The sequence below is a fragment of the Chiroxiphia lanceolata genome, chromosome 7 (genome assembly GCF_009829145.1).
Source record: "Chiroxiphia lanceolata isolate bChiLan1 chromosome 7, bChiLan1.pri, whole genome shotgun sequence".
Classification (NCBI taxonomy): domain Eukaryota; kingdom Metazoa; phylum Chordata; class Aves; order Passeriformes; family Pipridae; genus Chiroxiphia; species Chiroxiphia lanceolata.
In genome coordinates this window covers 23,456,319-23,468,901 of record NC_045643.1, presented here as the reverse complement: position 1 = coordinate 23,468,901, position 12,583 = coordinate 23,456,319, and the positions used below count along the sequence as shown (strand labels likewise).

Here is a 12,583-nt window from a genome sequence, read left to right as displayed (position 1 = left end):
CTTGCTGTTAATAACTTGTGACTACATTCAGAGCAGCAGCTCTGTTTGAGCCCTGGCCAGCACAACCATCCCTTCCAGGGCCAGGGATGATCCCACTGCTGAGGATGCCTGGACCACCAGCCTTACATGCTGTCTGCCAGGGCCTGGGCTCACACAGCTACCCCTCCTTGGACATGGGGATTGTTGGGGCTCTGCTGCTCAGCAGCATGCCAGGAGTAGCACAGCAGGGACATTGCTGTGTCCCTCAGGGTCCAGATCAGAGGTGCGGGATAACTTTTAGAAAATAGTAGTAGGACGCAATTCCAATTCCTTCATCCTTTTGGTTGCAGAATCAGATCTCTGTGAATACCCAGGGAGGTATCTGTGGTGGAATTACTCCGGGAGGAGCAGGTTCCTTCCTTTCCCCACACTCAGACCTCAGTAAAGAGTAGATCAGAGCAGCACCTGGTGTGAGGGGCAGCAACTCCTGCCCTGGCACAGCAGCAGGCACCACTCAGTCTGAGCCCAGTGCTCTGGTCACAGATGTGCGGAGCAATGCCAGCAGCCCTGCACAGTGGGACGAGTGCCTGGCTGCGCTCCAGCAGCTGGGGGTGGCTCCCACTCCCCCTCCAGCTGACACGGGTGCATGTCGGGAGGAGAAGGGCAGGGGAGGACAGCCCCCGTGGGTCAATATAGCTACAGCATTAGTAGTAAGCAGGGAAAATTAATCTCTGGAACCAGCATGCTGGATAATGGGTAATAGAAATCTCCAGTTTGCAGCTGGAGCCAGGAGCTGATGCTGGGACTACTCACCAACAGGCAGGGCAGTGAGAGTCAGAATGGGGACAATGCAGAATATGATCTGGGGCAGGTAGAGTGGGGCCCCAGGAGGATGGCAGAGCACAGGCAGAGCAGGGCAGATAGAGGTAATCCCAGACAGAAGATCCCATGCCTGAGCTAGGTGCTTCTCCTATCACATCAACAGCACTCTTCTGGATCCCTTTGATGGACATGCTTGGGCACTGGCCCAGAGCCTGCCATGTGTCCTGGCTATATCCCTCTGGTATGGGGCTCTTCCTTATGTGGGGAGGCAGAGCTGGAGCAGAGCACTGAGAGGAAGCATAGCAGCACCAGTACCAGGGCTGAAGCACTCCACACACACCTGACCTGGCAAGAAACCGATACAGCTGGGGGGATAGTGGGAGACACAGAGGCTCTGAAACGGTTTATTGCAAAGGGTTTCTGCAGGTAACATTGGGAAGGAGCATGGTCCTTTTGGGCTGAGGCTTCTCTACTCCTCACCCTCCTCTTCATCCTCGTAGGAGTCCAGGCCCACCTCCTCGTAATCCTTCTCCAGAGCAGCCATGTCTTCCCGTGCCTCAGAGAACTCCCCTTCCTCCATGCCCTCGCCCACGTACCAGTGCACAAAGGCGCGCTTGGCGTACATCAGGTCGAACTTGTGGTCCAGGCGAGCCCAGGCCTCAGCAATGGCCGTGGTGTTGCTCAGCATGCACACAGCACGCTGCACCTTGGCCAGGTCACCCCCTGGCACCACCGTGGGCGGCTGGTAGTTGATGCCCACCTTGAAGCCCGTGGGGCACCAGTCCACAAACTGGATGCTGCGCTTGGTCTTGATGGTGGCAATGGCGGCATTGACGTCCTTGGGCACCACGTCCCCGCGGTAAAGCAGGCAGCAGGCCATGTACTTGCCATGGCGAGGGTCACACTTCACCATCTGGTTGGCTGGCTCAAAGCAGGAGTTGGTGATCTCGGCCACTGACAGCTGCTCATGATAAGCTCTCTCAGCTGAAACCACAGGGGCATAGGTGGCCAGGGGGAAGTGGATGCGAGGGTAGGGCACCAGGTTGGTCTGGAACTCGGTCAGATCAACATTCAGGGCTCCATCAAACCTCAGTGACGCTGTGATGGATGAGACAACCTGGCTGATGAGTCTGTTCAAGTTGGTGTAGGTTGGGCGCTCGATGTCCAGGTTCCTGCGGCAGATGTCATAGATGGCCTCGTTGTCCACCATGAAAGCACAGTCTGAGTGCTCCAATGTGCTGTGTGTGGTGAGGATGGAGTTGTAGGGCTCTACCACAGCAGTGGAGACTTGTGGTGCAGGGTAGATGGAGAACTCCAGCTTGGACTTCTTGCCGTAGTCAACAGAGAGTCGTTCCATCAACAGGGAGGTGAACCCAGAGCCTGTGCCACCTCCAAAACTACGAAACACAAGGAATCCCTGGAGTCCTGTGCACTGGTCAGCCTGCAGAGAGAGACAAGTAAGGTTCCTCCAAGCACTGACTTGGCTCAAGAGAAGTTTCAAAATTTGCTTGGGTAGCTCCAGATTCCTCCCAGGATATAGAGGAGCTCACTCCCTGCTCCCACCCCAAAGGAAGCTGGATTCTGCCAGTCAGGGGGACAAGTCCCCTCTCTGCAGTCACTTACCAGCTTCCGGATCCTGTCCAGCACTTGGTCAATGATCTCTTTGCCAATAGTGTAGTGACCACGGGCATAGTTGTTGGCAGCATCCTCCTTGCCAGTGATCATTTGTTCAGGGTGGAAGAGCTGGCGGTACACTCCTCCCCGAACCTCATCTAGGAGACATTGGCACAATGACAGAGATTTTCTAACTAGGCCTGTGGAAAGGTGGCAGGAGCCACTCTAGGGAGTGTCCTGCAATGCGTTGTTCACAGAAATAATGACCACTGTCACTGCCCAATAGGGTACACTCACCAATCACAGTGGGCTCCAGGTCCACAAAGATGGCCCGTGGGACGTGCTTCCCAGCCCCGGTCTCACAGAAGAAGGTGGTGAAGGAGTCATCCCCTCCGCCAATGGTTTTGTCACTGGGCATCTGCCCATCGGGCTGGATGCCGTGCTCCAGGCAGTACAGCTCCCAGCAGGTGTTGCCCATCTGGACGCCGGCCTGGCCGACGTGGACGGAGATGCACTCGCGCTGGGGAAGGGGAGGCAGGGTCAGATCCCGGCAGAGACCAGAAATGCAATCACTGCAGGTGCTGCCCAGCCCAGACAGGGCAGCCTGGGCCCTTGTCAGCTTGGGCAAGCCACACTGCTCTGGTGCCTGGGTGCCCTGTGTCCATCCCAATCAACTGTGGTCTCCAGATCTGATGCTCTGCCTCTCATCACTGCACTGACCACCTCACTGCCCCAAGGAGATGGAGAACCATCTGCTGGAGCCCAGGATACCAGGCCACCGAGTCCCTGGACTGCCCCCATCCACAGCCCTGGGAAGCATCCCGTGAGCATCTTCTCCATTGCACAAACACCCACACGGCTTAAGGTCTGAGGCCCTGCATCAGCTGGCACAGCCCCTGTTGCTATTCCAGCAACAGGGCTGGAGGCTGAGATGGCAGAGCACCACCCAGGCACTGGGAGCTGAGGAGATGACAACACTGAGGATGGGTGCCCAGCAAGGGCAGGGATTTGCAGCCATTAATGGTTGCCATGCTCTGAGGCTCAGCTTCCCTAAACTAGCTCCGGAGGAGGAGGAAGCATTAGCTGCACTTCTTAACTGAACCAAAGGCTGAGCGGGGAGAGTCACCTAGATTACAACTTTGAGGGCAGTCTCAGGTTCCTCAGGGGAAGACAGGCTGAGGAGGGCTCTGCAGCCTCACTCCCTTCAGGTGAGGTACCCCAGAGCCTGCAGTCCTTTGAACAAGAACCAAAATATTCAGTGCCTTAGACCTGCTGTTGCCAAGGATTTGGATGCGTCATCAGGCACAACTGAGGCAGAGGAGCATCGAAATCAGACTGGATTTCCAGAGCCATGAGTGCCCCAGTGTGAGTCAGCTCGCAGGAAGCCGGTGGAACCAGCCATTTTGCACTCAGGAGCAGGGCAGTGACTGCCATCCGAGGAAGTTACACAGGATGCAGCAAGTCTTGGCTCTCTGCACCTAGAGTGCTTTCAGTGCTGCATTTCAGAGGCAGCAGTGACAGTGAGGAATGACAGAAAAATAAGCCCTTGATAACCATGGTGAGAGACAGAAGCCCATCTTCCCACCTTTCCCAAAGCTGAGGTACAAGGACCAGCAAAGCAATACCCCGCTTATCCCTCCCAGCAGGTCCATAAAGGTTGTGTAACACAAGGAGCCAAGGGTAAGTCCTGAGGACTTAAGTCCTGAGGTAAGTCCTCCAGGATCCTCTACAGAAGGACACAGAAAACACTTGGCACAGCTGCAAGCACCTCAGGAAAGAAGAGATGAGAAAGGACTCCTTCCTAGCCAAGGACCTTGCAAATCAGTGTGGGGGTGCAGAGGATTATGCTGCTCACTGCACTTCATCCCACCAACAAGCAGCAGCCAGGACTGGCTCTGTGGGACCCAGCACTGACAGCAGGCTGGGCAGAGCCCAGCAGCACCAGCAAGAAGCAGTGCTGGTCACCAGCCAGCAGAGTGCCTTCTTCACGGCAAGGTCTGGCACAGGGAGGGCTGGGAGCATGGGCCTGCAGGACAGCAGGCAGGGTGCCTAGGGAACCTTGGGGCCGAGATACTCTCCAGGGCATATGGAAAGCTCAGGAGCCAGAGCTCGCCGTAGGACTACGGCGACAGGGCAGCCCGGAAGCCCACCCACAGTGATGCCCACCCTTGGAGCAGGGCAGTGGGTGGAGGAAGCCACAGCTTCCTGCCACGGCTCAGCTGTGAGTCGACAGCGTGGGGAGCTGGCTCTGCGCAGCCGGGGATGGTACCGCGGAACATAGGCAGGAATCGACACTACTAGAAGTCGGAAAGAGTGTGAGAGTCTGCCCGAGCGCCGGTCTCCAAACACGGCGGGGCTCGTAGGGGACCTCCTTGCCACGAGTACAAGGGGATACTCAAAGGAGGGAGGCTGCTGAGAGCCGGAGAGGGAGCAGCTCAGAAAGTGGCTGAAGCCAGGGAAAGGCAGGGCAAGCACGGCGGGCACTCCTGCCAACAAGCTGCCCGCACCTCTGGGCTCCCGGCAGAGCCCTCCCGGGAAGCCACGGGGACCGCAGCCCGCTCCGAGGACGGTCCCGACGGGGTTCCCCTGCTCCCGGGAGCACTCGTGGGACCAGGGGGAAGGAGCAGCGGGGGCCGGCACTCACCATGATGCCGCCGCTGCCGCACGACCTGCCTGTCCCCGGGCTGCCGCAGCTCCGCGCCCCGGGACGGCAGCGCTGCCGCCGCCTTATACCGGGGGCGGCACCGGCGCTCCGGGGCGGGCCGCCCCGCCCGAAACGGCCCCACACGCTTGCATAGATTTGCGAGCATTGCTCATATTTGCATAGATTTGCATAGATGGGGCTGTGCTGCCCGATAGCTGGCGGGGTGCATGGGTTGGGCCATCGGGAAGCAGCATCCCCTGACAGGAGCACGGGAGACCCGGGGATCCCCTCGAGGAAAGGACCATAAGTGTTGGCCTTGCTAGGCTTGCTGGTCTTGGCAGAGGGACTTCTGTTGAAGAGCAGAGATGGCACCTTCCACCTTAGTGCTCTACTGGCCACTATCCAGGCACTAACCCAGAGAGACTCTGGGGGCTGAGGCAGGAAAGCCAAGAAAGAACCTGGTCCAGGTCTTCCCTCCTGGTGGGTGTAAGTGCTGATGTGATCCCTGGACAAGCACAGAGCCAGGTCTCTGCCAGTCACCCAAAGCCTCCAAAAAACATCTGGGAGAATTTCTAGAGGAAACATGGACAGAGGAAACTCTTTACAGATGAGAACAAGCTTTCCTGACCTCTTTGGAGATCAGTGGGAAACAAAAGCAAGAGATCTCTGTCCTGTCCTTTGCATCAAGGACTGTTGTACCCCAGGGCTGTGTCTGAAAGCTCTGCCTGCTGAAAGGCTTCTTCTCCAGCCTGGTTCTCCACTGCCTCCACAGTTTTGATATGATTTCACAAAGCTTTATGAAAGGAATGGTGAGGGGATGGGGAGAGCATGAAGGACTTCGGACAGGGTTTATTGGAGTCTGCAGTGACTTCACTGATGTCTGGCTTTACTACAGTGAATAACATGTCCTACCCCCTCCAAAATGCTTGCAGCATCCACTGTGGTGCAGAACCAGTCCTACCTCTGCCTGAGCGCTGTGATTTAATGAGTTTTCACTGTAAGTTGCTGTCATCTCTCAGCTTGATCTGAAAGTTGAAAGCTGGACCTAAATTATCCACCCACAATGGCCTTTCTTTGTGCCTGAGTCACCTGAAAAGTGTCACCGTCACTGATGAGCATGTGTAAAGTCACTGAAAGCAAGAGTACTGCTGAGAAGCCTGTGCCTGTGTCTAAGCAACGCATTTTTTGAGACCCGCAGAAATGGCTGAGCCAAAGGATCAGAATGGGTTTAATCAAGCTGGTGGGAAAATGTCGAGGTTTTTTTCCACAGAGGTGACCCAGGCTGTGAGTGCTGCTGAACGTGCACAGGATGCTGTGGTGACTAGATAACTCTGGAAATGCCTCCCCCGGTATAAATGTCCTTTGAGTGACCTCAGAGATCACTAGATAACACAGACCATGCTGATGCAGACAGTCCATGAGAGTGAGAGAGTAATTGGTAGCACTGAGGCATCAAAATTTGAACCCAGAAGTTAATTGGAGTGAAAAGGAGCAATGGTATCATCTTTCTCTGTGAAAATAAATCTTTGCCAAGGTGTTCATTGAAATGCATGGTGGATGTCAAGGCATCACTTCTAACCGGGTGTGTCCTAGCACCCTTCTTAATTCCACAGTGCCAATTAATTCTGGGGCATTTTTAACACAATGCTTTGCAGTGGTGGTTGGAAGCACAAGTGTTGAGCTAGGCAGCAAGCAGTATCTCAGGTGGCCACACAGCTTGTGGCCACGGTTTGTAGGTGAAGGCTTGCACACTTCACCCAAATTCTGAACATTTGTATGACAATCTGGGGCACCTAGGGGTGTAAAATGATGTTATACTTCTCCAAGAAATGTCTGGAACTGTTTACATACCATTCTGGTAGAGAGCTGAGGGTGAAATATCCCTGATTTGTCGTTGCTGCAAATGCATGTTCAACAGTGAAAATACCCACTCAGATGCTGTTTTGTTGGACGATCAGAGCAGCACTGAATGACAAGAGAGCCATGAGTCATTTGAAGCTGTGCATCCCCATGTGCCTCTGATCTGAAATGTCGAAACAGATGTCTAAGCTTTTTTGAAATGCTTAAGAACATCTGGCTAAATCCAGGGAGCACCAATCGCCTGCATCTTGTCAGTGCCTAACTGCTCAGCAGCCTGCCAGATGCTGGTAGCAGCAGCCTGCGAGCACACAGCAGAGGCTGAGCTCACTCTGACTGAATTTGTCCTGAGGCGGCCCCCCGTCTTACAGAGATGTAACCCACATGCCTAAGAAGACCCTACAAATGTTTTCAGACCACATTAGAAATCACAAGATTGCCAGAATTGCTCAGGAAACATTTTCATCGTTGTGCAGAACATGGTTGGACTTTGCATCAGCAACCAGAGAGGTACAAAAAGCAAGCAAGGCAAATTCTAGGCTGTAGAGTCAGAATTCAACCATCTCTTTATTGAAGGATGGGAAAAACAGATTGAAGATACCCGAGGGGCAGAGCCTTGCCCACTGCAGGGGAAAGCCCCTACTTGCCACTCTCGAGAACCAGCCAGATCTTGACAGGTACCTGCTGGTACAGGAACCCCTGTCAGCACAGCCTGCAGTTACCGAAACAAAGCCTCTCACACAGCTGTCTTCAAGAAGTATGTTAAAGACTGCCACACCTAAAGCACCCAGAGCTGAAAGTGGAGAGGAGATGGGTTCAGAGTCCAGCCTGGTACCTCCCATCCACACCCCAGTTCTCTGCACTCTCTGCTGAGGAAAGCTCAAATTATTGTTCAAACTTTTCAGATCTCAGCTCCACCCAGCCTGTTCCAGGCAGAGCAAACAGTGTCACAAGGCAGTCTGGGGGCATGGCTTTCTTGCGAAGGTAGAAGAGAGCAGAGCTGTGCTGTCGTCTGGCAAAGAAGCCCAGTGCCCTCCACTTTAAGCCCAGCCTTTACAGCAAACACAAGATTATGAGGGGTGTTTCAGGAACAGAGCCCCTGTCTGCATCTTTAAGCTCAGCCAGGAGCTTCACAAAGATGTTACATCCGTGCTTGCCCTGCTTACCCCTCACTCCATCCTCACACAGTTGCTCTGCTCATAATCCTCTTAGCGGCGTGCTCAGGCGGGGAGTTGGAGAAGCCGTCATGCGCCTCCAGCCCATCAGTGCCCCGTGCAGTTCGCTCTCCAGCAGTGGCTGCTCTGCGTTAGTACAAGTCAGACAAACGTTGGTTGGTGAAACTAATAGGTCTGTTGAAAGCTTGGGGCTTGACTGCATATTGCAGATATTGTGAATTCAAACAAGGCCCTTGTGATGCTAACTGCTCCAGCACTATCCCACTGAGCCATTGTGCAGAGTCCCTAAAGCCCAGCTGGCTCTCAGTGATGGCCCAGAATTGTATGTCTGAGTGCTGCTGCAGTTCTAATATGGCAGCATTTGAGACACACTTTGCTGCCCTGAAAAGTTCTAGCACAGCATGGAGATGGGCAGAAAATGCTCCCTTTGCCATTCCTTAAGATATGGATGCCTTGTCAAGGACAGAAAGGGCCCTCTGAGTAGTACCTCATCCTTCATCTGGAGAAAGTGGAGATGATCCAGAGAAGAGAAACAAGGGTGACTGGAAGGTGAGATGTCATGGGTTGTAATGAAAGGCTGAAGGAATGGGGACTACAAGAAGACCAAGCAGAGACTCAATAAGTCTTAAAATATATTTAAGGTAGATGCAGATAGAAAGAGGATTAACTGTTCTCCATGCTCAGGGAAAGAAGATGCATGTTTAAGGCCTGGGGTAAGGGTAGTGAAGCATGATTGCCTTAGGGCCAAGGGATCTTCATCACCGAACATCTTCAACAACCCAAGTGTGGCATTTACTCCTAGAGACCTGCTGGGATGTAGGGCACAGTAGTGATCTGCTGAGCTGAGCAACAGCAGCATAATTGCTGGTTCAGGTATAATGAAGTCAATTGTGCAACGCCTGCTGCATTGCCCAGAGCGTGTGCCTCAGTACAGGAACAATAAAGCTAATTCCAGATCTCGCTACAGTCCTAAGCCCTGAATCACAGGGCAAGAGCAGGGAGGCACTCCCAGGGACATGAGCAGTCCTGCTTGCTAAGCCCCAACCTGGGAGGCTGAAAGGGGCTGTTGGACGAGCTGTGACTAGCTCTTTCTTGGGCACAGAAGTCCCGGGTGAGCAGCCTCCCTGGCTTAGAGCCAGCTGCCCTGGCTGCCAGTGTCACCTGCCTTTCCTCATGTGCTGGGAAAGGCAGCTACACACCCACGGGAGTAAAATAAAACCGCAGCTGTCTAATTACAGTGACTTCATGTCAGAGCTCTGAGCATGCCTGGTGTGAACAAGCTGCCTCCAGGCAGGTGATGACGGGCTGAGCCTGCTGAGGTGTACCCCCAGCAACCCGTGGTCTCAGGAACTGCTGGTATTCAGCGCTGATGGGCCATGTGGAGGGGCCAGTGATGTTTCTCCTCTTTAGCAGCTCTTAGAGCTGGCAATGGCACAGACAGTGTAGGAATAGCTGGAAACAGAAGTGCAAAGTATTCTGCAAGGTTGTGTAATGGTAGGAGCTCCTGGAGGGAGATGGGTTATCCCATGAGGCAGAAGGGCCCTGCATGCCCCAGACAGAAATGTAGGCACAGTGATGTCTTCATCCCCAGCCCTTTAGGCCTTCCTGTCTTACAAGTTCTCAGAATTGCAACAAAGCTGTGGTCAGCTCTGTTGCAATGCCACAGAGCGTGCCCATGTGAGCTGGCAGTGATGGGGTAAGAGGCAGCCATTGCTTCCCCCGCTCCCAGGAGCACACATCTCACCCTGGGCAGTGGAGAGGACACAGCGGATTCACACAGGGCAGCTCTGCAGGTGCACCCACTCCTTCGAGGTAGATAAACCACTGCCAGGTGGGCAGTCCAGGAAAGCAAACGATTCCTGGTACAGGAGCATCTTGCCAATGGCTCTGCTCTACCCTGGCCTTTGGAGAGCATCCCATGGCTGGACGGATATCTGCAAACATTTTTTTTGCACGTGGAAGTTGGTGGTATCGAATGCAAACAGCTTGATGGCCTGAGGGCACACCAAGATCAGAGCTGCACATGGAGAAACTAGGCTGGAATCTAGGGGATTGCTGTAGGGTTGTTAAAAGTGGAAAGGAGGTGCTGGCATCTGGCCAAGCGCTGGTGGATGTCAGAGGGAAACAGTTAATGTGATAAAAGATGCATTTAATAACTCAGCTGGGTAATGGCTCCCAGGGTGCTCCTGCCCAGAGCTGTCTGTGTGCAGAGAGAGCGCAGTATTGCAAAACCAGGGCTGTCCTCCCTGCTCCTCCCAGAGCCTGAGTGCTGGGAGTCAGTGGCCTCAGGTTACTAGGCTGAGAGCTTGTGTTCAATGGGCATCTTGAGGATGCCTGGCTCAAGCATATCTGAGAGCTTCCTAGCAGAGTTAAGTCAGATGATGAGAAGCTGTACATGTGAAATAACAGCTATTTGGCAGAATTTCTCTGTTGCAAGATCTTAGGAGCCCCAGTCTGCTGAGTTTCCATGCCTAACTGGCTCTCCTCATTAGGACTAGGCATCTACAGGCACCCTGTGCACATCGGGGCTGCTGTGCCCTTCCCTGAGATGGCATGGCTTGGACAGTGTGGTTCTCATTCTGCCACTTAATAGCCCATCATTGGACACAGCCAGGAGGGGCTTTACCACTTCCCAGGCAGGAGGATGCAAAGTCTGGCAAGAGCCAGGCACCAAGGACTCCTGCATATGTTGGGGCACCCTCAGCATCCTTACCAGGTGCTGATTAACATGGAAGACCTTCTTGCCAAACAAGCCTGGTTTCAATTCTCGAGATGACAGGTCTGCTCAGGAGAAAAGGCAGGGATGTAACTGGCTTGCTGTGAGGAGGGCGTCCCAGGAAGTGAGCAGCACTGTCAGTGTGGTGCCTAGCAAGGCAGCCTGAGGAACCAAAATGCTGGTTGGCAACAGTGAATCATCAACAAGGAGCTGCTGGGCTTCTGCAGGGATCCATGCCAAGCACCACCGGCTTTGATGGTTTAATCAATGGTCTTGAAATGAATCCCAGACCGCTGCTGATAAAGTGTGAGGGTGGCAAGTGGGTGTGCAGAGTAATAAATGACAAGACTGCCCCTTCCTACCAATTCTCAAATGAATTACGTAAAGCAAATTTTGCCACAATGTAGCCTTTTAATCAGGGAATTCTAAACCATCCCTGAGAGTTAATCATCCTCTTCACTAGCTACTACCCCACCAAGCTTAGCATTATCCCAAATTTTTCCTAGTAAACATTTCTTATCATTGTGGGCATTGCACCCACCCCTAGGGATCCCCCCCTGCAAAGGTCCTTGGCAGTATAGCTCTTGGCTAGCAAATACACCTTTGCTACTGATCCCTCTGGTGCAATGCAGGAATACAAACACGTTGGCTTGGCATGCTGAGATAAATATTCAGGGACAACACAAAAAGTAGACTGGGAAAGACCAGCAGCAGCAGCTAAGAACTTCCTTCTTTTCTGGACAGGGAACACTAATTGTTCCATCCGTCTTTGCAGCAATATCGTGATTTATGCAAATGCTGTTGTCATTATCTCCTGCCAGCTTCCAAGTGAGGATATCATACCAGTGGTGTTGATCTGAATCAGCCAGACATGTAATCGTGTTGCAGGTGCTGATGTTTGCATAGCAATACCTGCCTTCCCTGAGACAAGGCTATCAGTACTAAATGCATTTTTCAGTATTTAATTCTCTCCTGATAGAATCAAAATTAATTCTTTTTTTTTTTTTTCTGGTATTATCAGTAATCTAGAGTTTTATGGGCCAACTGGTTTATTTTCTTAATGATCAAGGTGATTTCTGTTCTCAGTTCTTTGGAATTACCCCAGTTTTCCTAGCTCTATTAAAAATTGCCATCAGCAGCTCAATAAGACCCTCAGTTAAGTCCATTAATGCTTTCAGTGTGGGCCTGATGAATTGAAAATGTTGATATTAACAGATGACACTTTACATGCTGATTTGTTACAGATGGCATCCAAACTGCAGCCTTCTCCATTTCATCCACAGCACTGGTTGCATTGTTGCACTGCTATTTAGGCACCAAGGGCTGTGGAAAAGAGCAGAAGGCTGTTTACTGGCATTCTTTTTGCTTTTTTTTGCTTTCTTCTCATGCAAATGCGTTAGCTTTATCTCCTTTTTTTATTTGCCCTTGCTTGGCTTGTTTTTTGCCTTTGAGCCATGCCTAGTAGGAAGTCAACGAGCCAAGGTTGGTCATGTAGCTGGAGGGAATGGTGAGGACCAGACAGCCTGTGATCCCAGTCCTGCCAGGCTCTGTGGAAAATCCTGGCCAAGCCAGATGGACAAGAGGGTCTTGGTGCTTGGAAGTGTGTGGGCATGGATGTGTTGGTGTGCATGAGTGAAATCAGGTTTTGGTTCACAGTAAATTCCCTTCCTATCCAGTGTCAGCCACAGATTCTTCTCCCCTCTGCAGCTGAAGGGCTCTCCAGCCTTTGGAGGGGGAGCAGGCTCCAGCCCCACCATGGGTGGGTTTGGAGTGTCC

The 12,583-nt window shown here is 52.8% G+C and overlaps 1 protein-coding gene across 1 annotated transcript; it reads right to left on the bottom strand.

The window, feature by feature from the left end:
* Positions 1–1,175: 1,175 nt before the first annotated feature.
* Positions 1,176–2,983, bottom strand: LOC116789519 (tubulin alpha-5 chain-like). The gene is made up of 3 exons (XM_032693425.1): positions 2,713–2,983; positions 2,425–2,573; positions 1,176–2,242 (listed from the first exon to the last, which is right to left on the bottom strand). Exons 1-3 carry the CDS (start codon positions 2,891–2,893, stop codon positions 1,271–1,273), a joined length of 1,302 nt encoding a protein of 433 aa, XP_032549316.1. The 5' UTR covers positions 2,894–2,983; the 3' UTR covers positions 1,176–1,270.
* Positions 2,984–12,583: the final 9,600 nt, after the last annotated feature.